The 27,722-nt window shown below is 41.0% G+C and overlaps 1 protein-coding gene across 4 annotated transcripts in view; it reads left to right on the plus strand.

The window, feature by feature from the left end:
• The window catches only part of TRIP12 (thyroid hormone receptor interactor 12), a 106,658-nt gene that overhangs the window by 30,859 nt on the left and 48,077 nt on the right, over window positions 1-27,722 (plus strand). For 2 of the 4 annotated variants that reach the window (XM_054983208.1, XM_054983209.1), the window contains exons 3-17: window positions 1,722-1,847; window positions 3,213-4,021; window positions 11,269-11,371; window positions 12,521-12,657; window positions 14,606-14,689; window positions 16,382-16,477; window positions 18,957-19,105; window positions 21,265-21,300; window positions 21,410-21,505; window positions 23,600-23,692; window positions 23,864-24,025; window positions 24,371-24,439; window positions 25,113-25,278; window positions 26,156-26,273; window positions 26,391-26,547. In XM_054983208.1, the coding sequence (XP_054839183.1) occupies window positions 1,722-1,847; window positions 3,213-4,021; window positions 11,269-11,371; window positions 12,521-12,657; window positions 14,606-14,689; window positions 16,382-16,477; window positions 18,957-19,105; window positions 21,265-21,300; window positions 21,410-21,505; window positions 23,600-23,692; window positions 23,864-24,025; window positions 24,371-24,439; window positions 25,113-25,278; window positions 26,156-26,273; window positions 26,391-26,547 (2,401 nt within the window). The remainder of the gene's footprint in view (window positions 1-1,721; window positions 1,848-3,212; window positions 4,022-11,268; window positions 11,372-12,520; window positions 12,658-14,605; window positions 14,690-16,381; window positions 16,478-18,956; window positions 19,106-21,264; window positions 21,301-21,409; window positions 21,506-23,599; window positions 23,693-23,863; window positions 24,026-24,370; window positions 24,440-25,112; window positions 25,279-26,155; window positions 26,274-26,390; window positions 26,548-27,722) is intronic. The other 2 variants (XM_054983210.1, XM_054983211.1) reach the window with 1 other exon arrangement.

Genomic DNA, 27,722 nt, shown 5'->3' on the forward strand with positions numbered 1-27,722 from the left:
CCTTCGTGGTGCCTGGGCATTCCACCTGTGCTAATGTTGTGGAGTGGCAGCAGGTCTTAAGGGGCTAAGGGCCTGGGTTTGCGTCCTAGCTCGTGGAGGTCTGGTGGCTGTCTCAGGCTCGTAGCAAGGTCTCCCTTGCAGGCTCTGGCAGGGTGGTCTCTGGTGCAGCTGGGACATGGTCAGTGGGTTTCTCTACACTGTCAGACACTCCATGGTACAGCTGGTGGTCCTCTTTCCTTGGCCTTGGTTCTTTGAGATCTTCCTCTGAGCACTCAAGAGTCACCGGACTGGTCAGAGTGGGTCAAGAGAAGGCAGCACAAGATGATTTAGGCTAAAATGAGGACCCGTGTGTGTGTAAAGACCAGCATATAAATATCCTAAAACTAGAGTAAAAATAAACACAGAAAGCAAAATTATATCCTATTATATTAAGATGCCTAATAGTTTTCTGCCTTTTAAAGGTATCCAAACTCTGCCTTCTCAGTTAAGCATCACATTCTGCTTAATGGTCCTTAAGTTGATTGGGCAATGAGAAGCAGAAGAACCAAGGTTGGCAAGTGGTGTCTTGCAGTACTCATTAAGTCACAAACTTAGAAAGTGTTTACCTGGTTGTGTTAGCATTCTAGATCTTCTAGCTACAGTGCAATAGTTATGTTTCCTAGATCGAAGATCTAGAAAGGCGTGAGAGCATTTCTAGCCATGTCTACTATCTTAGGAGCCTGCCAAATTCAGAATTTGAAGTATGGGGTTTGGCAGGTGAAAGGACTTGAGAATTTAATCAGAGCAGATATAGGTATGAATAATCAGTCCTAAAGAGCTCTTTGTGTAAAACCTGAAATCTTGTAAAGAGATCTCTTTGCAAGGAAATGCATCTACTGTGGTATACACACTGCAGCTGGTTGCTTAAGAACAAGCTAAGCTATTAGGTATTTCCCTTTTTTGCCTCTGGCCCACTAAATGTCACAGATTAATGTTAGGTGCTATAGCAGTGTTACTGGTACTTGTATGTGTCATTAATAGCCAATCTAGTTCTGTTCCTTAGGCAAGGCAAAGAACGAGGGAAGATGACAAACAGCTTCAAGCAGCACAGAATTGTGTTGTTCAGGCTGCCTTTAAGAGAATCGGTGTTACCACGTGTCCTTGTTCAGAAACAACTACGGTGATGTAAATAGTATTGCTGGAAAAGTTTGGTGTGCCCTTGCAAGATATTTACTAGCCCTGTGATGTGGATTGATTTGAGACACTTGTCTGTACTCTCCCGATGGGCTTCTTGGCTAATCAGGGACTTAACCTGGGTCATCTTGAAAAAGAACCAGTATCCAGTGTACTGACTATCTGAGCAAACAGGAGAGCCAAGATAGGTTTTGGACCATACATTAGGTACCCCTATGTATGATGATGGAGCATAAGCAAATATTACAAGTGCTAGAAATCTAAAACTTGTGGCTAATTGCATCATTCTAAATCACTGTTTCATTTAAATGATTGCCAGGGTGGAAGGACCTGGCAGTACAAATGAATATCCTTGTTTGATGTAATCTTAAGTGAGGGAGTTGGTGTTGACATAACTGGCTAGTTAATTTTTCTCTCTAAGTTACCTTGCTGTGGGTTTGCTGGAAAACTGTATATATGTTTGAAGTCCCATGTTTAAATGTTCCATGTACACATTTCTGTCTGCTGGTTTTCCTGACAGCTTTCTGTTTTCAACTTTCTGCTGACAGGTCACATTTAGGGCAGGCAAAACATAAGGCACATAGCCCTTCTGAAAGTAGAAAATCTATATCAAAGGCACCCAAAGTGCAGTCCAATACCACTACTGAACAGTCCAAGGGACACTTTTCTAAAAGGTAATAGTTTTATATTTATGAGTGCATAAATGTAACGTCAAGAGTATGTATTGCTGTCTCCATGGTTCATTACTAGGAAATCTTCCAGGTATCACTCACTGCAGTTTCAGTAAAAAGATAGCTTTGTTCAAAATTCATGGCATCCTATTTTGAACTTGCAACTTGTAAACATTGATGTGCAAAGGTGAGGGAACTTAGCATATAACTGGGCCTGCAGCAACATAAAAGGTGTCATTTGATGTGATACATAGTGACCAACTTGCCACATTGTTCCAAATTGTAATAAAGGAATGTATAGAGGATGAGTCTCTGATAGTAAAGCATGGGCTTTCCACTTTCAGAGGCAGCAAAACTTTTAACTCAGGGGAAAATACTAAATAATTTAATGATGCCCTGTAGATATGTCCTTGAGTGATGTGACTGGCCATTTTGGCATGCAAGGCCATTTATTTTTTTGGGTCCCATTTAGGAATTCGAAATGATTCCTTCTACGTTACTGAAGCACAATACATTCATCATGAATGAAATGTGATTGGCTTGTCTTCTGGAAAAACCTTAGATCAACTTCAGATTTGGCAGACGGCAGTTCTTCTGCATTGTCTCCTTTACTCTGAAATACTGGCTTTAATTCATACGGAAATACAACAGAAGCCTGGTGTAGAGAGGCAGAACAAACTAAATGAATGCTTAACATGGGAATTTCACTAGGGCTACAACAGACAGAAAATGCCTTCTCTGTAGCTGCTGAGGCTTTACTCTGGAAATACTTACATGAGAATAAGTTAGCAGGCAATGAGGACTAAGAATGACATGTGCACAGTTGATGAGGAAGCATGCTGAGGATGGTACTGCTACACTAGATAAGTTGCTCACTTGAAAGCTTTCCTAGAGTGGTACCAGTGCTGTCCTCTTTAAAACTGTGTTGAAGTTTTGTGCTGGCTGCTGGTCTCATTTCCAATACAGCTTCCTTCTCCCACAAATGGAAACGGAGAGGGAACTGAGTTAGAAGAATACCATTTTGGCCCTGAACTTCAGGCATCCATTGTTACTAAAAATCAGCTGTTGCTTATATTGAAAAATACCTAACTGTATTTCCAAACACTTAATTTCATCAGAAAACTGTGAAATACTTGAATGTAGTAGTGATTTGAGTATTCTTTAACACCTGTTTGCTATGTTTGTAAACCTATACAGTTCTTGTTGTTTATTAAACTCTGAACTGAAACTATCCTGTAAGTCTTCACTTGAAACAAACAAGCAATCACTGATTATGTCTGCATAGAGTGGCCTAGTAATTCTCCAAGTATGTTTAGTATCACAGTCTATATTAAGTACTCAACACTACTTTTCTTTCTACCTCCTTAGAGGCTGTAGTTCATCTGCTATTATAATTCCACAACAAGAGGCTCTGGACACGGACAGTACTTTGGAGAGGCAAAAACCAGGACAAGTGCCTAAGAAAGACAGTCCTCGAGGAGTGAAACGCAGTGCTAGCCCAGATTACAACCGGACAAATTCTCCTAGCTCTGCCAAAAAAACCAAAGCACTTCAGCACGCTGATTCTTCCTCAGACTTGGATACAAACAAGCCACAGGCTAAGTCTAAGAAAAGACACTTGCATCAGGAGCAGGAGTCAAAGTCTTCACAATTACCATCAACAAGCAAGGCTCATACCAGAAAGGGTGGAGCTACCGGTAGCTCCCGAAGCCAGAAACGGAAAAGGACAGACACTTCATCCATTGTAAAGAGTCGTCCAGCAGCTGAAACGACTGGCATTGAAGAGAGACCAGGAAAACCCACCAAGCTGGCTTCAAAATCAGCGAGCTCAGCCAAAGCTGGGTGTAGCACCATCACTGATTCTTCCTCTTCAGCCTCTACATCCTCTTCTTCATCTGTTGTTGCCTCTGCCTCTTCTGCTGTTCCTCAGGGCGCTAGAGTGAAACAGGGAAAAGACCAGAGCAAAGCCAGGCGTTCCAGATCTGCATCCAGTCCCAGCCCCCGGAGGAGCAGCCGGGATAAAGAACAAAATAAAATAGGTGGCTCTTCAAAATTTGACTGGGCTGCTCGCTTTAGTCCCAAGGTTAGCCTGCCTAAAGCAAAACTGTCGCTACCAGGCTCTTCTAAACCAGAGGCATCGAAACCCGGGCCTTCCGGATTACAGGCTAAACTAGCAAGTGAGTTGGTAAAAACACTTTACATTTATGAAGCATGAAAAATACTGGTATCTTCTGTAACAAGTTTGTTGTGACAATTTGGCTGGATCATTAAATCAGTGTCAAGTGTAATCTGAGGCCAGTTCATAAATTTAGTGTCATGGTTTTTCCTGATCTGTGCTACTTGAAGCTACAGGCAGAGGATGGCATTCACTCCCACATTGGGAATGAAACACCTCTAATTTGGGGGAGGAGGGTTCACCCCTTGTGCATGGCGTGTGAACTTTTAGTGGTGCATGTAGTTCAGATGTAGCTAACACAAGCCATGGTGCTCGACATAGTTTGCCTTTCTAACTGTACTTTGTGTTTCAGATGTACAAGTTGGACTATAATTTGTGCATATGGACTATGGCTTACGTTCCTTACTTTCATTTAGAATCTGCAGATTTACTGCAAAAAAGCACAGTCCGGATTTGGCTGCAAAAGCAAACCAGTTTGTTCAAATGCTGGCTTGAAAACTATGTTTTTGTCTTTGTCTAAACTGTGGACACCTCAGATGCAAGGATCTTATTTTTCCTGCCTCTCCCCTGCCTCAATCCTTTCCGACTGTGGAAAAGTTTATTTCTAGACTTGCAGGACATGGTCTGATAACCATGTGGGCTGGGAGGCTGCAGTGGGGAGGGAGAAGGGGTGACATTGCCTTTCTATCTCTTCTGTCAGTAGGGCTGTGGAAGAGGAAGAGACAGAGCAATATCATCACCTTCCTCCTCCCTGCTGCATCCTCTCAATCCACATAGGTATCAGAATGAACTTTCCTGGGGTCTGAAATGATTGCTGGGCCGGAGGGAAACATAGGAAGGTTCTGTGTCTATAAACGCCATTTGTTTAACTGGCCATAGGACACAACCTTGTGCCTGAATCTTTGTTTCATTTGACTTATTTGACTGTACAGTATCCAGTTTATAATATGGTTTATCTAGAATTTTTTACCTCTTGAGTGTTTCAGTGTCCATTGCTTAGAGTTCAAAAGATTTCTCTGCTGTGATGTTTATGAACCAGTCAACTAAACTGCAGACACCTTGTTAGGGTTACTAACTGGCTTACTTATCCAGTGGGTCTTGATAACATGGGAAACTTCAAACTTGGGCAATATAGGCAGCCCCAGTTACAAACCATTGTTTGTCACTAAGAATTTCAACGTTGGCATTATGCAACTCGCACACACTGCCTCCTTCCCCTCTCAAGTGGCTTCCCAACAAACCAGTTAGCTGTGATGTCCAATTGAGACATCCTGATTTCCAGCAAACCAACTTGTCATGAAGTCTTAAGATAAATGCAGACTCACCTGAGGGGAGAAAAGCGGGGGAGGGGACTGTATCTGCATTCAGTTCCAGTCCCTGGCAGTGTAGCTGTTATTAAAACAGAACAAAAGTACATGGCTCTTCAGCGTTTGATTGGGATGCAGCCCCCGAACTAGACTATCTAAAGTGAAATTGTCTCTACCAGCCTCTTCTAAACCAGAGCCATCAAAACCATGAGCCTGAAAACCTTGAAGGTCTGGTTTTGTAATGATAAACCATAGTTTGTTATTGAGTGTAGCCTGCAGATTGCTTATATATATAGAAGTCATGATGCTCAGAACTGTGCATTTTGCAGCTCCGTTTTGCAACATTCTTTCATAACTGCTTTTTAAATGTCTGGATGGAAGTGGAAGCCAAAGGCAGTGACTTTCAACCTCCTGCCTCTTTGCCAGATCTAAAAACCAGTTAGATTGATTTTCAGATCAGGATTTTGACTTTCCAATTCATTTATTGTTTGAACAAGCAAGCAAGCTAATTGTGTTACGTTATAATTAATAATACTTCATGATAAATGAAGTCTTTGTGTTATCCAGAAACAGTCAGAGCTTCTGATTACGCAGTCCCCAAGTACCTTTTGTACTAATTTTATATCTGCCCAGGGGAGCAATTGTGAAAAGTAAGAATTTAGCTTTCTAGACATGAAGGATACAAAGCAAGGTGACTGGAAAACTAAGTGCCCAAAACTTTTCCAAAGCTAGTTAGTTATTTGGCAAAACAGAATTTTTGTTCATGACATAGAAATGTCCATGCTCTTTGGCCGTCTAAATCATAACAACGCAGTAACATAATTCATGACCTATTATAATTGTAGCTCTTAACCTCAAAAGTAGTATGTTTACCTTAAATCATCATTTCGGAACATGAGTATTATGTTTGATAAAGCATCGAGGATTTTAAAGACTCTAACATAAGCTACATGCAACATAATGCTAACTTTTTTCCAGAATATGATCTAAATAAAAGTTTTAAGAATGTCAGTGTTACCATTTCTGCTGGAGACTTTTAGGGTTATCTATTTGGAGTATATCTGCTAATTCTATGACTTCAGGTCCACCTTGCTTTGTTGATAATATCTAGCTCATCCCAATATTCAAAACTGCTATCAAATGTAAGTACCCCAATAATAAAAACGCTGAGTTGGATACAAATTGCATTTTCTGCTTACAGAAGGGAACGTAGATTTGCAGATTCCTTGCTCCTGCTGCAGTGCCGATTTGCCCTTTACTATTCCTGGGGGTATCTGTTACCCAGGAGAAGCATTTCATTGAGATCAATGGGTTGTGTGTGGGGAGTGGGAGAGGGTTACATTCAGCTGGTGGACGTGCCTTCTGTTAGGGAAAAATTTAGTCTGGATCTAACTTGTTCTTATTGGCTTTATCCTAGTTAAAATGAAAAGGCCAGATCCTTACAATACGTAGGATGTATTTCCTATTTGTTACTCCATCTAATTTAGGTTGCATAGGGTCAAGACCCTTGGGATTGAGCCTGAAAAGTAATTGAGAAAAAGTGGGAGTATTGAAGCTGTGGTACAGTGATGCTGTCTGCAGTTAGTCTCTGAAGTTAGCTTCCGCATTCTTCTTCTCTGCAGTAGAGACTATGTTTTGCATGCATAAGATCCCAGCTTTGATGCTGGCAATAAACATTTCAGGGGTTTCTGACAATGGATCTGGAAGAGAGCTCTGATTAGCTGTGCTTCCCCAGGGCCTTAGAGGGGCTACAGTACTGGTCTAGATGAGCTTTCTTTGGTGGGTGGGGCAACAGCAACTAAAGAGAATTCTTTGGAGTCAGAAAGATTAAGTGGGTTCATTAAAACTATTGTATATTTAAAGAAGTTAATCTAATTTCGTTGCTCTTCCTCAGGTTGAGATTTCCGTTTTTAATGGTAGAAATTTATGTGGGACAGAATTGAAAAATTTAAATATTGATTATTGTTGTTTCAGAACCGGTTCCTTTGAAAGAGACTTGGGGGATATGTAGAATGTTTGAAATGATTCCTAATGCATATATTTTTAGCTTTTAACAGTTTTATTTATAACACTGAGGTATTCTAGAGTTGTAGTCACTTGATGTGGCTGTGTTTTATTAAGCGGGTAGGGGAGAGTATTTGATTATAGAAATTATAAAACTGTGAGGTCAGTTGACTGAAGCACTTCATGCATCTGATAAAAGGGAACCAGTAGAGGGAGCATTGATTAGTACTACTTCTATTAAAGAGCTTATCACTTCACAGAATCACAGAGTTGGAAGCAGGGTGGATTTGATTTAAATCAAACTGATTTAAATCACGATTTAAATCACTAGTCATTAAGGCTTGATTTAAATCATAGTTTTCTACATAAAGACTAATTCTTGCTGGTATAACTTTAATATGCAAGTAGATGCCTGCCTTACCGATAGGTAAAGGAACTTCATTAAAGTATTCCCAAACTGGGTCTCTTTTATGGCCTGCTGCCATTATAGGTTTTTTCCTCCAAGGAAAGAATGTGATAAACCTCAGGTCATACACACAAAAGATCCAAAGACTTGTGCAGTATTGTGCTCAAAAAGTTTCACTTTCATTTTGTACTGCTTGCCCCTCCCTCCTCACACTTAGTTTCTTCTTGTGCAGATCTATTCCACTCCAAACAATCAGAAAAATATTGTTTCTATTCACTGAACTTCTTGAAACTTAGCACTGGAGGGGTTGATTCTGTCTTCATAGGTTTGTAGTACAATAGGATTAAGGTCTTTTTCTCAATTCTGTTCATGTTATAACATTTTTGCTGTGAAGAAGAGGCATGTGATCTCTGCTGAGCTGACACAAATTCAGTTTTGAGAAGTGCAAAACCAAGCATCTGTGATAATATCTTGTAGGCAGAGAAACTGCCCAATAATCTTACAAAAACCTCTGGAAGAGCATGACATTGTGAATGGATTAATGGAATTTATTTACCAAAAAAATTAAACATATACAGCCTTATTCTACATAATTAAAAACTAATCTTTATTTCATGATGGAATAACCTTTGGATGGTAATATATTTTCCTCAAAAAGCATTTTATTTAAAAACGATTTAAATCAAAAAAATCCGATTTAAATCAAAAAAATCGATTTAAATCAAAAAAATCTGATTTTTTTGATTTTTTTAAAAAAATCATTGATTTTTATCCACCCTGGTTGGAAGGGACTATACAGACCATCTAGTCCAACCCCCTGCCCAATGCAGGATGAGCCTAAAGCATCCCTGACAAATATTCATCCAGCCTCTTCTTGAAAAGTGATATTATCACTTAAGTGATAATAAGAAAAATTAAGAACAAAGTAAAAGCTTATTAAAAAATTCAAGGTTTAGTAAAGATGGTATAAACACTGATCCTGAATTTCTATGCTTAACACGTTATAACTGTGGGATACTGCTGTAAAAATTACAATATCTCTAGAATGCCCCTGACTTCATAGCACTACTGCTACAATTAAGGCTATCAATAAAGACATGTTAAAGGGTTTATGTTCTGATCAGTTGAAATGGTAAACTTAGACTTCTTGGGGGCTTAGTTTGTAGTATTCTCCCTGAGGGGACAACTGAAGTTTGAAAAGACTGATGCTGATTCTACATACAAGCTGTTTGTAGACCTGCAAATGGCTGATCTCCTCACTTTTAGTATCATGGACATGATTGTCTGAGTTGTACATATTTGTATCAATTCCTGTTACATTTTCATGTCACTTGATAAAATAACACTTTGCAAAACTATTTCTAACAAGTGATCTTGAAAGGATGCTGAGGAAATAGAAGGGGGAGGGGGAGTATGTGAGAAAGATTTGAACTTCTATTTCAAAAATGTAGTGAGTCTTGTTAAAGAAAATTTGATCTGATACATTCAGCTTTCAGCTTCTTCGGCCTGTCATCTGTTTCTCCAAAAGAGGGAACTATGTTGGAAATGTATTAAGATACAAGTTGAAGGTGTTGCCTCTTTCGTACAGCAGAGTGTTATAAACTGCTTCAGCTCTCTGTTATCACTACAGCAGCCATTTATTTAATTCGTGTTATCACATACCATCTTTTTCCACTTGAGATAGCTTGTGATAAAAATCAATATGCTTACAAATACAAATGTTGCCACTGTATCCACAGCTTCTTAAAATGGCCTTTAAAAAAATAAAACAAACTTAGCTTTCCTGTTGCATAAACATCCTGCTGTCTAGGGGTGAAGCTGATGTGGAGTGGCCTTTCCAGGTGAGCTTGATAGTGGAGTAGACAAGCATGGGGGTTGTGGGAAAAAGTAAGCCTGGATGCACTTCTGTTGCTTTCTGCTTCATAGAACAACCAGAATGACTGGCTACCCTTGTTCTCTTAAGGGATTAGCAAGCCAGTTTTTAAAGAGCAATTTCTTTGCACAAGACAGTTAGTATAATCTTCTCAACACGCTTGTGCTGTACATGTTTCTTATGAGTTTCTAATTATATATACACTCGGCTTTTTTTCTAGGGAAAGAGGTGGGGGAACTCTCACCTGGGATAGCTCTCGAGAGGAGGTGGTGTGCCTCTCAATACATGCATATACACACAGCCTGTGCTCCCAACATTGCATGATGATGCCACTTCCAGGAAGTGATGTCATCATGCAGGTGTGGTGGCCCTGGGAGTGCTCCTGTGCTCCATGGGGTGTGTGCATGTCTGATTCGGCCTGGAATGGGCCGCTCCGCCACAGGGGATCACTCCTTTGCCTGGCAGTGACTGGATCTAGGCCATTTTGGGCCCAAATTGGCTCAGACGGGCCCAAAACGAACCAGATCAGCCTGGAACAGGCTGTTGCCACATGGGAGAGTGCTCCCTTGCAGGGCAGCAGCCCAAACTTGGCCGTCTAGGGTCCAATCCAGGCCATTTTGGGCCTGAATTGGGCCCTAAATGGCCAAGATCAGGCTGCTGCCTAGTGGGGGAGTGTTCCCCCACCCGGCAGAGGCCCTATCTTGGCCGTTTGGGGCCCAAATTGATCCCCTAAATTGGCCCAAAATGGCACCAAAACAGCCCAGATCGGGGATGAACCAGCCTGGAGTGGTCCACTTCCGGGCGGGGGAACCCAGCTTGGCACTGGCTGGATCCTGGCCATTTCGGCCTCAATCCAGGCCGTTTTGGGCTCTAAATGGCCCCAAATGGCTGAAACAGCCAGGATCAGGTCGCTGCTGGGCGGGGAACCCTCCCCCGCCCAGCAGTGGCCCGATCCATCCTGTTTTGGGCCCGATCCGGACCCCAAATGGCCAAAATAGGCCATTTTAAAGAGCTGCCAGAATGCCGTTCCAGGGCGTTCTGGCTCAAAAAAAGCCCTGTATACACCTATTTTGTGTTAGCTGTTTGCAGTTCAGGTGAGATGCAAACCAGCAGAACAGAGAAGGAACAAAAGGTTTTACAAATCTACCATCTCTTATTTTGCTTTGTACTATTAGAATGTTACAGCCCAAGTTCAGATGTTTATTTAGCTTTCATGTGCTGGAGGGGCAACCCTCCCCCCACAATAAATGAGCTGGGTCCACATCAGTACCCATGCAAGATCTCTTTTCCCCTCCCCCATCCTAAAATTATTGGTATGAAGCATCTGGTTCATGCATTATATCAACTGTGTGTGTGTCAGAAGGGTGCACGTGAAGGCCATGTAAAAGTTTGAACTGAAACTTAGAGTATTAACATGCATGGCTTTTCCTTTTGCTACATTATGAGAGTGTATGTAATATGGGAAGTGTTAATTATGACTGATATCTAATAGGATACAATTCTCTTTAATCTCATTAGCCTGACCCTTTTTCCTTCCTCCTTCACCCCACTGAGCAACAATTTTTGGAATTAAAAGTTAAGTGGGAGTACTTCATTTCTTACACTCCTGATGTTGGTAAGCCGAAGATCCCTGGTGTTGATTATATCTTCTCCCATAGGCTTGAGAAAATCAAAAAAGCGCAGTGAATCGCCACCTGCTGAGCTCCCCAGTTTGAGGCGGAGCACACGGCAAAAGACCACGGGCTCCTGTGCTAGTACCAGGTATTGTGCAGTTGAAGACTTTATGTTAAGATTGCTGTAAGAAAGTTCTCAGGATAGCACCCTAAATAGTTAAGCACTCATTCCTAATTGGTGGCATGTGCTTGTGTGCAGATAGCTTCAAGTTAATACACCAGAAACTATCCAGCCACTTGATTTGAGTGGCCCTTTCCAGCAAATGAATAATTGGTATAAGATTATGCTGGAACTAAAATGAGTTGTTGTTTATTGCAAGGATAGTGTGAAAGAGATACATGTTTTTAAAAGGGACATAGTAAGTCAGAGTGCCTCAAGATACATTCTGATTAAAAAATATGGGACAAATAGGGGCAGTGTGTAGCACATAAAACTACATCATAATTTTAAAAGATGGTATAGGTAAAAATGTGGGATGGGAGACAACAAAGCAAGGAGTGTTCATGATTACTTATTTGTAGAACAAATGTTGTGCATGCAGAAAGTAGTAAGTGCTGGGAAAAGAGTCTTCAATGCCTGTGACTTGGAAAAGCTGCACCTTCACGTGTTGAGAAATACAGTAGAAGGCTAGTGCCATTTTGGAAGAGAGAGACCTAATTATCTCAATTTTTGATCAGTGGCTCAAGTACCCTTTTTCTTGAAGATAGGTTATGTTAATTTTCTTTTGGGAAATAACAGTAATTAACTGTGTTACCCTGATATCACTGATACCATCTTGGACTAGTCTTCAGATTTTTTAATATCATTATAGTTCAGAAGACTATAGTTCATTATTTGCTTGGATTAGTCTGTGGTCTGAAAAACTTGTGCTGACAAGTATAGCAATTCTGCTGTATCATAGACTTCATTTAATAGAAATTATGTAAATAGAGGGAGATTGTTGCAAAGGCATATTGTGTCTAAAGTTCAGTAGATACTGAGGTCAGCAAATGAGAATGTGATGGTATCAACTGTTGAGCTCTTCCTGAGGCTCCTGTTATCTGGTTTTATTTGAAGGCGTGTCTGCTGAGGTTTCTTTTCAAAGCCTTCCATGTATATGGTATGAATGTACAAGAGAATAAATGTGAACTGTTCTCTTGTGGCTGCATATCAGCTATCTTAATCTAGAATTCTGGTATTGGAGTGCTGTAGACTGGTAAAACCTGGCAGGTTTTCTGATGATATTTATATTTCTAGTCGGCGGGGCTCTGGCCTGGGCAAAAGAGGAGCAGCTGAAGCTCGCCGACAGGAGAAAATGGCTGATCCTGATAACAACCAGGATGGAGTTAATTCTTCAGCTGCGCGAGCTGATGAGGCTCCACAAGGAGCTGCAGGTAAGGACAGGCCGTGACAGTTAGCACAGGTTCAGGAACAAATCTTTGTATTTTGCACCTTCTTATACAATTATGGAAGTGAATTTCATCGTGTTACTAGTCAGATCCATTTATACATTTGGATACATTGCATTTTCTGTGTGGAAAGCTTGGGAGATGATGAGAATGAGTTTATATCTAACATTCCAAGCCAAACATCATTCCCATCCTCTGTCCCTTCACATAATGATTGCGGTTCCAGGTGAATCAAGGTCTATGCAAACTATAGAACCAGTTCCTACCAGCTCTTCTCCTTGATCTCCTCACACAGCCCCTGTCCTATATGGCTTTTGTCCATGGGAGTCCCTCAATTCCCAGCCTAGCCTTCTTGATGCCTTGAAAAGGGCCCATTTCTTTCCCAGCAGAAAGCTCATTGGCTGTTATCTCCACATTGAGCCTGGTTTGCAAGCATGCCAAGAGTGAAAGAGCACATTGGGGGGAGGGGGACACGTGAGCCTGAGGCTTGACATGAGCAAGCAAACCACGGTTTTGCTTATACATGTGAACCAAGCCAACTGTTTTTTGGAGGCTGCTTGCTATTTGTTTTCCGTGGAGCTGCTCAATGCCCGCTTTTTATTCAGACTAATTCAGAATGTTCAAGAGGGCGTACAACTTGGCATGTGGCAAACAGTCCTGCTATGCAATAAGGCAAACTTCTTTTGAAACATGGAAGTCTTGAAATGTTTGTGTAATATGGCTAGGATCTTGTTCAAAGAAGAAAAAATAAAAATGTTACTTAATATACCTAATCTTAAATAAGTCATTTGTAATCTAGCTTCTGTAATATTAATTATTTCTACAGTCCTGAGACCATTTTGATGAAGTTGTACTATATAGCATTAACTTGCGTTACTTCTGCGACACGTATGTGTAACATTAGCTACTTGATAGCTGGTAATGGATTTAGATTCATGCTTTGGAACTGTGAGATCTCTTTTTAATAATGGATTCATATCATAGTTAAATAGGATCCTTAGTGTCAACCACAATTAAGGTTAGGTTATTGGTTCTCTTTAGCCCTGCCCTGAGGCATTGTTAATTCAAACCCACAAGGAGTTGTTTACTGTCTCATAATACCCCTAAGTGGTTTGAAAGGGAACCACCTTTACATTTACACAAGCTCCAATTTATTATCTTCCAGTTTATAGATCTACCAACTTCACCATGATACAAATTAAAAACAAGGACATTAGCTTTGTGGTGGTGGTTGCAGGTGACTCTTCACAAGCTCACATTTTATTGGCCTTTTACTTACTGCTTGCCTAAGCTGCTTAACTGTAATATAGCCTCTAATAATGTTCTTGGTTGAATAAATACTGTTTTTTAAGGAACAGTTTTGACAAACTGAACCAATGCCTGTTTGTCCCATGGATTTGTGGTTGATAGTTCCTCTATTTCTTTCAGTGCTGTGACTTTTGCAAAAACGACTATGAGCTCAAATTCTGCAAACTGATTTAATAGAGATGGGCTTGACCATCTTGTTACAAATGTAGCATGCCACAATCTGTGATTCTGAATGCACTTTCAGTTTGCCAGTTACTTTAAAAACAAACAAACATTTAATGGAATTTCATGTCTTGCGTGATAGCTTAAACTCTGGAGGTCCCATTAAATTCAGTCTAAATAAATTGTTAGTCTAAAGAAATAGCCTGAATTAAAAATGTCATAGCCACGTGCATAGTTATGCTGACATTATATTCAGTTGCAGTCTTTCTGTGCTATATTATCAAGATGAGTAGTGAACTTATGAAATGTTCATTATTATTCCTCCTAATACTTTTGAAGTTTTCTTCTACATTGGAAGGAGATTTTAGAAAGAGTTGAATTCCTGTGGAGATTGTAAATAACTTATTTGTAACTTCTGTGTAACTTATTTAACATGTTACAATATCTTTCTTTTCCCTTATAGCTTCTAGTTCTGTTGCTGGGGCTGTGGGCATGACCACTTCTGGGGAAAGTGAATCAGATGATTCTGAGATGGGCAGATTGCAAGGTACAAAATGAGATCTACTTTCATCATATCTGTAAATTGAATAAGAAACAGATTTCTTTACTTTTTGTAATCGATTAGATTTTGTAGCTTAAAGAATGTAAACTTTTCTGAATATTTAATAAAATTCTTGGGGTTTTTTTCTTCACTCCCTCCACATTAGACTAATGTTGCTGACTTGTTTATAAAGTAGTATCTATGTATAACAATTTGGTTCCATTTTACTTAACATATCAAATTGAGTAAAACTTGGCATATTACTTAAGTTACATTTCCGTTTTACGCCTAGTCACTTAAATGTTTTGTTGAAGATTTCACTAAGATAGCAGTCATAAGTTGTAAAATACTTGAGACTTTTCAGAGATTGAAAACATTTGACCTGGTATGATTAGGTTCTAGTGTTCCTACTGCCAAATGCGCACTACTTTGAGGGTATTTATCTCTAGAGATGGGCACGATCCCAAAAAAATTGCCGATCCAGCTGATCATGGATCAGCGCCGGTGATGATCCCAACTAAATGATCCACACCGATCATCTCCCGTTCCCGATCCGTGGATCGTGGAGGCCAAAGCGGGGGGCGCTGCTATTCCCAGCTATGTGGGAAGGTGGGTGTTGGCGGCGGCCACTGGGCCTGGCGGGCATGGGGAGACAGCGACGACCCGCCTCCCTTCAGGGGGCAGGGGGTCTGGCTGCTCGCTGGCGGCACCCCCCATGTGCCCGCCTGCCAGGCTAAAAAGGAACGCGCTGGCAAGAAAAGAACGGTGGGTAATGCCGGCGGCATCTGTGTTTGTGTTTGGCCGTCTGTGTTTGGCCGTCAGAGCTGCCTATCAGGATTTGCAGGGATGAGATTGGAGTGCCCATGGCTACAGAACACCCCCTTCCCCCTCCCTCCCCTGGCTGTCTTCTCCCAACTGGTGACTGCTTTGCTGCTCCGTGGTTGGAAGGAAGCCCTGCTGATCAAGGAAAGCTGGGCTTCCCTTCGGGTTTCCAGGGCGACAGAAGGAGGGGAAACACATCTCAGGCATTCCCCTGGCTCCGTTGCCCCAGGAATAGATTACTGGCGCCTGAGTGTCTGGCTTCCCGATCCAAGCATGATCCAGCCCCCCTCCCGATCTCTGGATCGTTGGCCATGGCCGATCACGATCCGCTGAGTCACGATCACGCGATCGCCATTATCGTGGGGTTTTTTGGATCGTAATACGGATCGTGCCCATCTCTATTTATCTCCTAAATGGCATTGTGCTGGCCAAGCTTTTTTGATGCTTTTTTTTTGATAGCAGAGAGTATCCAGATTCTTTATCCTTAAAAAGCACTCAGCTTTCCAGTTTCAGTCAGAAAGGAGGGAGATTTCCTAGGTTAAGCAGATGTCCAGATTTTATTTAAGTAGACTGGGCTTTTATATAAAATTAAAACATTCTCTCACTGTTTTCAAGGTAATTTAATAGACATTGCTGACTCATTTTTTGAGTCAGTAGAAGCCCATCCTTCACAGGAAAAAGAGGGCTAAAATATCGGAGACAGTTCAAACTCAAATTCTTTTGTGCTTCTAGCTCTGCGGTTAAATATGTATACCAAAATATTTTTTTAAAGTTGTTTTGCTCTTGGGATCCATCTTTACACTAAAACAATAAATGTTGGGAAAGGCCTTTTATCTGGTGCTGTGTGAGTTTTATTAAATGTCTGTTTACCTTTAGCTCTGTTGGAAGCTAGAGGCCTTCCTCCACATCTGTTTGGTCCTCTTGGTCCTCGGATGTCACAGTTGTTCCATCGGACAATTGGGAGTGGAGCGAGTAAGTCATCTAATCTGTTTCTTTCAGAAGTGTTTGGAATCCTTCTGGCCCTCTGCCCCTCATCTCTGTGCTGTCTAGATCAGACTAGGCAAGGTGATGGGAGATTCATGATCAGATCATCCCAGTGTCTTCAAAATACTAATGGAAGTCACTCAGGGGCCATGATTCATATTGGGAGGAAGAAAATTTTCTAATTGTTGTCTACCTTGACAAAGTTCTCTGTTAAAACCAACTGTTCTCTTCCCACCCTCCTCAGTCCTCGGCACTACTTATTTAGCCCTCAGAAGTGTGGGTAGGTGAACAGGCAGCTTCTTTTTGGCCATTTTTCCTTTAAAGTTTAATAACAAGGAGAGGATGTATCCAGTTTCAATTGGTGAGCCTACCCATGGAGTGAAAAGGACTAAACCCATGTACTCCTGTTTTGAAGATAGGGGAAGGACGTGGCCCCTGTTAGCATTTAAAAAATGATGGGAGGATCCATTAGGATTTCCCAGCATCTCCCCTAACTTTGTCCTAGTATTGATTTTGTCTGGCTTGGCCTTCAGGTTCTCATGGTTTTGTTCATCAGTCATTTGAATTTTCTTTCTGTTCAGTTTAATTCTCTGTGTTTAGAAAATGGTTCCATAATCTGCTTACACTTTCCTATTTTATTTAGAAAGCCGTCCTTTTTAAACACAGCAACGTAGTATCTTGATGTAAAGGAACAGATCATATTGGTCAAATAAATCTGTAGAGAGAAATTGGTAAATTTGTTTCCAAATGTACAGTAAATCCTGAACAATTACCACAGCCTGTCATCTTTATCCTTGGAATATTAGTGGGTAGTTCTATATTTTGGGGATTGATAACACCCTCTACATAGGCCCCAGGACTTGGCCTAGACATACTTACATCCAATCCATTCACTGACACAGAACACATAGTGTATAGTACAAAAGCACAATGGTACACCTGGTCTCTCACCCCTCCTGCCCTGCCTGGGCTTCATGCTTAAATTTGTATGTTAATGTTTTGACTTACGCAAATTTATACTGCACCTTTCAACAAAAACTACCAAGGTTTCTTACAAAAAGCAAATTTAAACAATGTCAAATAATCCAATAAAATCATCAGAACATAACACTCCTTTCCATCTGTCACCAATTTATGTGCTCACATATGGCCAAAAAACTAGTTTTAAAGACCAGAATGAGAAGCCTAATAAAACCAAGTCATCTCAAAGGCTTATTGCAAGAGTCAAATTGTCAGCAGTCTCCAAAAACTCAGAGAGGAGAGAGGGCTCAAAACATATCCTGGGAAGAGAATTCTAAAGTCTAGCCTCCATCATACAGAAGGGCCTAGTCATGCACACTCACAGATCTGAACTCACAGGTTGGTTAATGATGATAGTTACAATTATAGTACTATAGTATGAAAAAGGAGCAGGGCTGGTGCCACCATTGAGGTGGTGAGGGCGCCGCAGGCGCTGGGATACCGGAGGGGGTGCCGGGGGCGGAGGCGTGCACCATGGAACTGGTGTGCCTGGCCCACAGCTGCTGCAGCAGCCAGCCCTGCACCGCTGCCGCCACATGCCCCCAGCCAGGCGCAGCAGCCGCGTCCCAGGCTTGGCAGGCGTCCGGGGCAGTGTGCGGAGTGCGGACAGCCTCTGTGCGCTGTCCCAGCCACCCGCTGGCCAGTGGGGCCAGCTTTGCTGCGTGATGACATCATCACGCAGTCTGGGGGCGCAGGCATGCGCACTATGTGCGCATGCATGTGGGGGCAGGCGCCAGAAACCTTGGCGCCGCCCCTGAAGAGGTGTACTAATAATGTCATATTCAATACATAATACTTTTTGTGTAGTGAAGTTTTGATGACTGCATCATTGTATGTTCTTGGAGTATTATGACACACTAGTATAGAAAAAGCCCATAGTTGTCTTAAAGTTAGGCAACTAGGCTTGGCACATGAAAACAGTACTAATTAACTCAGTGCTGTCCAAGGGTCTATCCCTTAGCTTGACATTAATCATGAGAGCACCCTACAGTACAGATTACTTTTCCTGAGCAGGAGTGAGAAGAGAGGCTAGAACCATGTGCTTTGCATGGTAATTGCAATAGTGATATAGTGAAGAAAAGAGACCACATACAGTGAGGGTAAATCAGTCTCTCAGAGAAATATGGTTGAGAGAACATACTAAAGCTTATCAGAGGTTCCAACTAGACATAATATATTTTTTGTAACTGAAAGGGTAGCTTTTAAGGTTTCAATCTATTGCTTTATGTGATCAAAGGGGAATAACATCTTAACCTGTTCTGTTGCAATGACTTTGGGTGAGTGAAAGCATATATGAGTTGTGTATTTGGCAGCTGTCACCCAGTGCTCCCTTGCATTTGTCTTTCTAAGCAGCAGCTAATGAAAGCATATTCTGTCAGCCATCTGATCAAATGCACATTGTAGAAATAATTTAAGTGTTTAAGTATAATATCTTCAATTTTCCTAGGCTCTAAAGCTCAGCAGCTTCTACAGGGGCTCCAGGCTACTGATGAAAGCCAACAGTTACAGTCTGTGATTGAGATGTGTCAGTTGTTGGTAATGGGAAATGAAGAAACTTTGGGAGGTTTTCCTGTCAAGAGTGTTGTACCAGCTTTGGTAAGGATCATTATTCAATCAGACACTGAAATTTGTATCCTTCCCTGTCTCCTGTGCTCCCAATAGATGGTTCAATAATTAGGTTGGCTCTGTAAATGTCGGAGAAAGAAGTATAGATCTGAGGGCAGGTAGAGTTAACACATAAGGAGAAATTGTTTTCCATTTTTACCAGTGATGATACTTGTTGCTTTAAAACCCATCGTGTTCTAGCCATTGTTTAGAAAGGATATGTGGCCTCTTTTAACTGGGATAAGGAGAACTGAGTAGTAAATTGGTCTGTGCAGGCCATTAGAATGTTTCTGCTGCAAATGTTGGGAAGCTGTCTATTCCTGGGATTTAGTGTTAGACTTAAAAGCAAATTCCAGCTGTTTGGAATGAAAGTCTCAAATCTGAGGTTTCAGTTGGTTGTTTTTTCATTTTATTCCTTCTTGATTGTTCTGTTATGCTTTACATAAGGCTGTCCTTGAAGACAACTGGAAAATGTCAGCTGCTTGAGGATACAGAAGTGTGACTTTTCTTTGGCATTAGCTGCCCAAGTACATCATACTAACATTACAGAAGTTCCACTAGCTACCAGCTATGCCCTTGAGGGTAAAGAATTGTAAATGGGACAAATCTTTGGGTGCTGTTACTGTGTTAAGAAAAACTAGCTACCACTAGAAGTGGAACTTTTCTGGTGGTGATTCCAAATGTGTTCAGTTGAAATATTTAGAAAGTCAATAAGGATGTTATTTTTGTGCCAGATATTTTGAGATTGGGGGGACCTGTTTGTGGTGTTATGCTGACTGTTTTGTTATTCAGCTTTCTGTGTGTTTTAATAATTTTGTAATAACAATATATTGTGTGCTTTTAGCTTTTTGTGATTTATGATATACATACCTTTTGATGCTAGGGTCCCTGGATATAGGACATAAACTTTGAAAAATTATTTACTGGCCATATTTCAAACAACCAAGGGTTAAGTTTACTTCTCTATTTTGAGAGCCAGTGTAGTGGACAGACTGTTCAGCTGAGAATACCTAGATTTAAATATTCGCTCAGCCATGTATAATCCTATGCAGAGTTGTTAGTCTAACCCAGTGAAATTAATAGGTTTAGATTGAAATAGTTATGCGTAGAATTGCGCTGTAATTTGCTTTTGAGTATGTTATTCTCTTTCCTCCTAGTTCTGTAAAGCAACTACTATATTAACCATCAAGAATGTTACTATGTCTTGTGTTAGGTTTCCATTGTGAATGATACTCGTTTGAATGCTGACTGCAGTAACGGTTGGTGGGGAAGGGAAAAGTAACTTTTCTCTTACATGGTCCAGTCTGCTGAGTTTCATGAACTGTTCCCAGTAGGGCACTGGAAGCCAAGGCAGTCTCTGGCTGCCTGAAAATCCATTCTGATGTTCCTCCATTCTGCCCACATTGTTGCTACCTGTCCAAGCCATTGTGGGTGCACTTTAGATTGTGAGATTGTGAAGGCAGTTTAGGTCATAAAGTCTGAAATAAAAAGATGGCAACACCAGATGAATGCACTTCAAGCTCTTGGGCACCAATGCAGCTTGGAGATAAGTTTTAGGAGATCAGTTCAAGGCTACCATTCCAGAGACCAAGAAAGCCAGATTCTTAGTGATGTTGCTGCCTTCTACCCCCAATGTCTTGGAACCTGCTATCCTTAAGCATATGAGGTTTGTCATTATTGGATGATTTCTTCTGGTATTTTATGGAAACATTTCTATGCTGATTTTCTCCAGAGACACAAAGCAGCATACAGAAATCTCCAAACAAAGCAAAGTGAACAGTCTCATGGATATTAATCTGGGTGAGATAAACAGGAGGGAACAGGGGCTCTCAGCACTGTTCATTCCATGGGCGAGAATAGTCCCATGAGGTTCTCTTTTGTTCTCAGAATCAACAGTATAAAAGTTCTATCGAAAGGATAAGCAGGATACAATTTCACCTGTTTAAACTTTTGGCCTAATATCTTTAGGCAAGATTTTAATCACAGACTGCCCAATCAAAGATAATTTTAATTGAAAACACTTCTATGCTGGAGACTTTGAAAATCTGACCACTGTATATAACAGTGACAAAACTGTGCAATCCTTGAGAGTTTATGAATTTAGGAATGTGAAGCAATTTGTTCTAACTACTATTCATTTCTGTTTATAGATAACATTGCTACAGATGGAGCACAACTTTGACATTGTAAGTATTTTGGGTAAACTTAGTTAAATCCAGCTTCAGGTAAATCTTTAAAAGTGATACTTCGTAGTTTGCATGTTCTGCATAATGATGTCAACTGTCTTCTTTATAGATGAATCATGCTTGTCGAGCCTTAACGTATATGATGGAAGCACTTCCTAGGTCGTCTGCTGTTGTGGTAGATGCTATTCCTGTTTTTTTGGAAAAGGTAAGACTGTTTAACTTTAACTTTAATTGAATTTTTATACCGCCCATCTCCCGAAGGACTCAGATACTATATTATCACAAAATATGTTACAACTGAAGGTCTTTAGAAACAGTCTTTCTCTACACTGGTTGTATGTTAGTAAAAATTAAGCTCTGCAATCTGAACTATGTTTTTGGCAGGGGGTGGGGTGGGGGGGCAGCAGCTTCCCAAAACCTTTTAATTCAGGTCTAGCCTAGAGCAGCAATTCTCAAACTTCAGCCTGATCCCATTTTTATTTTAAAAAATCATGAACCCCTGCGCAGGCCCCCCCCCCGGCTCTCCTCCAGTCATATAGCACATGGCAGTTACACCTTTTTCAGAATGCATGCTGCAAGCTGTGTATTTTCTGTAGAGGCTTTTCTTCTTGAGCTCTGAGTGAGAACCACATCAACTGCAATTCAAAAGCAAAATTTAATAAAATGTTTGTGTTGACTGACTGTAACCTAGTAGGTCACATCTCAAGAGAGTAGTTGACTCTATGGAGCTACAATTCAAGAGGCCCTAACCCAAATTCCAATCAGTCTTACTTCTCAAATGGACTTCATACCAACTATAACCAATAACTTCCTTATTAATATCTTGTTGGTATAGAACAGGGATAAGGTCCTGGAAAAACTCTTTGAGCATGTGGTGCAGGGTGAATACCTGGCATTTAAAACAACCATGTATGCAGAGTAGCATTTATTTCTATTCTAAAATCTTTTTCACTGAAAAATAGAGTGAAATCGGTTCATTTTTATTTTGGAGATAACTATGATGATTGTTTTAGGTTTGCACCTCCTTGGTTTTACTCTACCAATAGCTCAGCCTTAGTAATCTAAACAGCAGAGTAATACTAAAGAGGTACAAACCTAATACAGTTGTCACAGTTATTTCCAATCAGCAGTTTTTCTGATTAGTGCTCTGAGGTGATCTGAAAGCTAGGTGACTATTGATTTAGCTGCTTTGTGAATTACTATCCTTTGAAAAAAGGAAGCTGATTCTATTCTCTTCCCATGAGGCAGAGAGTCCCTGCTCCATTCCAAGAAAACTGAAAGGCTCCAATTTCACATTAGCCATTGACATGGTAGTCTTGTCCTGGTGGGCCCTATGTGTACCCTTATGGATCCCTGTTGTCCCTGGACACCATTTTAAGAAAACTGGTCTAGTTCTAGGTCATCATTGTACTTAAGTTGCTTATGCCACTTCAGGTAAATAGACAGGCCTTATGGAAAGAGCCAAGAGCTCTGCAAAAACAGAAATCCATTCTTCATTAAAATAATTCACCCTATTAGTTTAAAGCAGAAGACACTTCATTAAATTTGAAATCAGTCTCGAATTTTTGATGTCCCAGAGGCAAAAGCTACCTAGCTGTAATTTAGTGCTTCCAAGTTTCAGGATATTTTTACATGCAGTGTGTGATTCTTACCAGCCCCTGCTTGAGAAACTAATGCGTAGCACACCAAAATCAAGGACAATAGTTAGTTAATCAAATCAAAGTTGTACCATTTCAATAACAAAAGGCCAAATGTATTTTGAAATAGAGACCTGCACTGCCTAGTTAGTTCTCTTGAGTCGTCTGCGGCCCCTGTGTTCTAGAGGATTCCGTTTCTGGGTTTGCTTGCTTGCTTGCTATGACTTTCATTTCAAGGGGGATTTAAACATAAATGCTGAATGATGTATGTGAGGCAGATGAAGAATGCTACGACCTTGAAGTGCAATTTAAGAATGCTCTTTACAAATACTGGAGAAGCATGTATAGGCTTTCATTTCTAAGCATGTGATTAAGAAGGGATTCAAAACCAAGCCTATTAATATCTTTGTGGTGTTGGGGAAACAATTAAAAAGAAACCTCACTATTAAATGTTCTGCAGAACTGTAACACTTTTTGATACTTATGAATAGTTAAATTATTAAAGTAACAGCAGTTTGGACCTACATTATGTTTGAAGTAATGAAAGCTACTGAAATACAATTTGAAAATAGAATAGAGAAAGGATTGACATTGTAGATCAGTTTCTAATCTTTCATATCACACTGAAAACAGACTAAGTAAATTGCTTTCATTTGTTCTAGCTGCAAGTTATTCAGTGTATTGATGTGGCTGAGCAGGCGCTGACTGCCTTGGAGATGTTATCACGCAGACATAGTAAAGCTATTCTGCAGGCAGTAAGTATTTCTTCCCCTCAAAAAGGCAATTTTTTATCCTGTTGTTCCATAATCATATCAGTTTTTTGAGTTCTTCCCAAAGCAGCAGTAAATTCCAGAAACATGTATATTTGTCTTGCTGGTACAGAAGTCCCTGTCTGCTTCATCCTTTTTTTTTTTTTTGTATTGTAGGGAGGCTTGGCAGACTGTCTGTTGTATCTGGAGTTTTTCAGCATAAATGCCCAGAGGAATGCATTAGCAATTGCTGCCAACTGCTGCCAGAGCATCACTCCTGATGAGTTTCACTTTGTTGCAGACTCTCTACCACTGCTTACACAAAGACTAACTCACCAGGTCAGAAGCTGCTTGACAAACTGCAACTATCTTTTGAAGGTCTTTGTTACTTGTGTAGTGTCCTACATGCGCTGTGGAGGTATAAATTAAAGACCAGGATAGCGCGGCACAGTGGAGGTCATATTTCATACCAAGGTGGTTTTTGTAGCCAAAATGAAAGAGGTTTGCCTAACCTGCTTGAGTTGTAATTTTTGTTCAGGAATCAAAGTTGGGCTATATGTGATATTTTTTTTGGTACTTTCTCAGTTACTATATGCAAAACAAGACAGTTCCAAGATGTTCTTGATGTTCCTGGCATATTAAATCTGCATATTGAAACCTAATATTTGTCTTCAATCTTCTTAGGACAAAAAGTCTGTAGAAAGCACTTGCCTCTGTTTTGCACGTCTAGTGGACAACTTCCAACACGAGGAGGTAACTTTTTCTTCCTTTAAATGTCCATTACAATTTTTTCTAGGGCTCATTTGGAGGTGGAATGTGCTGGAATGGTGTTCCGGTAGATCTGAAAAGAGGTCACGTGGGTTTTGGCCCCGCCCATGTGATTCCTTTTCCTGCTGGCTGTCCTTCTCTTTATCAGCAGGCAGTAGAGTGAGTGCAAGCTGAGTGGGGCTGGGCTGCAAAGGAACGTAAGGTGCTTTGAATTCATTCTGCTCTGCTGCTTTATTTTCATTTGTGACTCGTGAGAGAGAGAGAAAATGAGTGAGTGAGTGCAAGCCGAGTGGGGCTGGGCTCCAAAGGAATGTAAGGTGCTTTGAATTCATTCTGCTCTGCTGCTTGCTTTATTTTCATTTGTGACTTGTGGGAGAGGGGGAGAGAAAATGAGTGAGTGAGTGCAAGCCGGATGGGGCTGGACTCCAAAGGAGGGTAAGCTGCTTTGAGTTCATTCTGCTTTAAGGAAATACCTGGAGATTTTTGGGGAAAGGGGCCTGAGGGGTGGATGGTGCCTTCTGACACACTTCTGGTGACGGCAGGGGGTGTGGGATATGCTAATGAGTTATGCTAATGAGTTCCTGCAGTTCTTTTTCTAGGAAATGACCCCTGATTTTTTCCATTGAATTCTCTTTAAATATTCTTTCTTTTCTTAAAGAATTTGCTCCAGCAGGTTGCCTCAAAAGATTTGCTCACAAATATTCAGCAGCTCCTAGTAGTGACTCCTCCAATTCTGAGCTCAGGGATGTTCATCATGGTGGTGCGCATGTTTTCCCTAATGTGTTCCAACTGTCCTACACTAGCCGTTCAACTTATGAAGCAAAGTGAGTGCCTCTGTTTATTTTTTCTTGGATTTCTGTTATACTAGTTTTGTAACATTTCTGTTGGATTAGCAGATTAAATGTCTGCTGCAGACATGAAGATTACAATTTAACCTACAGGTATACAGAAGGGGGGAATTGTCTGGTTTGTAATAGGATTGGAAGCAAACACTTGAGCAGAGTTTTCCTTTAACTGCCATTGGCTATATAAATTTGCTTTTTTCAAGGAATGATTTAGCATCAAGGTATTGTACTGCTCTTGGCCTGTTTAGACTAATAATATGGAAGAGCAAATCAGGAGCATAGTGACGAAGAGGGAAACTGCAAAAAAAAAAAAAAGTAGAAAGAAAGCTGTGCTCAGCTTTAGATGCAGCTGTGTGTTGCTTGGAAATTCTGGCAGATTTTGCACTGTGCTTTGATATGCTACTTGAAGTTCCAAAAAAAACATGTTTTTACAGTGGCGGGGAGAGGCACTGATACAGTTTGTAGTATAGTAGCCCTTGACATTTCATCTCCTTTGCCCTACCAAATGCATTTACTTTCTTGCCCTGAAAATGGCTCGCTGTATATAGAGTATGTGATCCCAAAGATCTTGATAAGGTTCCAAAGTAATACTTTCATTTTGAAATAAGTTCAAATAGGTGCTCAGGTATAGCTCTGTACTTGACGAAGATTTTCGTGAATTTTTACACTGGTATATGTATACATACATTCAGCAAGGTCTGTAGAGGTCTGGATTGGTCTTGGTTACTATTTTAAGTTGATTCTTATGACAGAAGAACATCGCTTTTTAATCAGTTTTTTAAACTAAACCATTCTGGTTTTATAGGTACATAAAATGCTTAGAAATGATAATTAATCTATGATCTTTTTAAAAAAGATATTGCAGAAACACTTCACTTTCTTCTTTGTGGAGCCTCAAATGGAAGTTGTCAGGAACAAATAGACCTTGTTCCAAGAAGCCCTCAAGAACTGTATGAACTTACTTCACTTATCTGGTAAGTTTTCTACAGTTTTCTCTTTCAGGTTTCAGTCAGAACACACTCATTGCTTAATATGTTAAAAAGCTGTAAAAAAAAAGTAACAATTAACATGGAACAATGTCTTGTTTTCAGTGAACTGATGCCATGCCTGCCTAAAGAAGGAATCTTTGCTGTTGACACGATGCTAAAGAAAGGGAACACACAAAACACAGATGGTGCAATATGGCAGTGGCGCGATGACAGGGGCCTCTGGCATCCCTATAACAGAATTGATAGCCGGATAATTGAGGTAGTAACTTCAGCTTCTAAATATATGCTGTTGATATTTGTCTTAAATGCATACACTTTTTAATACTTATCAGACTTCTGTTATGGGGAAAATTACTATGTTCAGGGTAAATAAATATATACCAGTTTTGATCTTTTGTTAATAGGCCAGTCTCTCTACCTGCCATCATTCAGTGGCTCATATACTGGATGGAGAGAATATTTTCCCAATAGGAGTCTAATTCTTTTTTACAGTAAGATTTTGCCAGGACTGGAAAATAGGAAGAGCCCTGCTGGATCAGACCAGTGGCTTATATAGTCCTGTTTTACACAGCAGCCATCCAGTTGTCCTGGAGAGCCCACAAACAGGGCATAGAGGCCCTGATGATTTTTCCTACTCATCGTGACTAGGGCTGTGCAAGCCCTGGTCGCTTCGGGTTTCCCACTTCGGGTTTACCCGAACCGGGAAACAGCTTCAGGTAAAGTGTATTTCCGAAGCGGCAAGCAGCTTCAGAAATACAGCTTCGTAAAGCTTCGGGTTTGCCTCGGAAAGATTCGGGTGTCAATTTCACTTCCGGCTTTCGGGTGCCCTGGGGGGGGCAATTTCTTTCCGAGGCAAACCAAACTTGGTGGGGACCTTCTTCTACCTCTTCTCTAACAACCCCCCAAGTTTTGGAAAGTTTGGACTTTGGGGGGCCGTTTTATGGCCCCCCAAAGACGGTACCCCCATCCTCCTCCATTTGCCATTATTCCCTATGGGAAAAACAGGCGACCTTTCTAGGTTGCTAGGGGTGGCATTTTGCAAGCAAATATACCCAACTTTCAGGGGCCCTTCTCCTACCTTTCCTCCCACCCCCCACCAAGTCTCAACCAGCTCCCACTTTGGGGTGCCATTTTATGGCCCCCCAAATAAGGTGCCCCTATCTTAGCCTTCTCCGTTATATCCTATGGGGGGAAAATGAAGAGGCTTGTCTGGCTAGGGGTGGTATTTTGCATGCAAAATGCCCCCAACCCTGAGGGGACCTCCTCCTACGTGTCCTCCCGCCCCCCACCAAGGCCCAACCTGCTCCCACTTTGGGGGGCCATTTTATGGCCTCGAAAGAAGCTGCCCTTAGCCCTCCTCCTTTTCTCCATTATATCCTATGAGGGGGGAAAAAGAGGAGGCTTGTCTGGGTAGGGGTGGCATTTTGCATGCAA

This window comes from Eublepharis macularius, chromosome 6 (assembly GCF_028583425.1).
Source record: "Eublepharis macularius isolate TG4126 chromosome 6, MPM_Emac_v1.0, whole genome shotgun sequence".
Taxonomy (NCBI): Eukaryota; Metazoa; Chordata; class Lepidosauria; order Squamata; family Eublepharidae; genus Eublepharis; species Eublepharis macularius.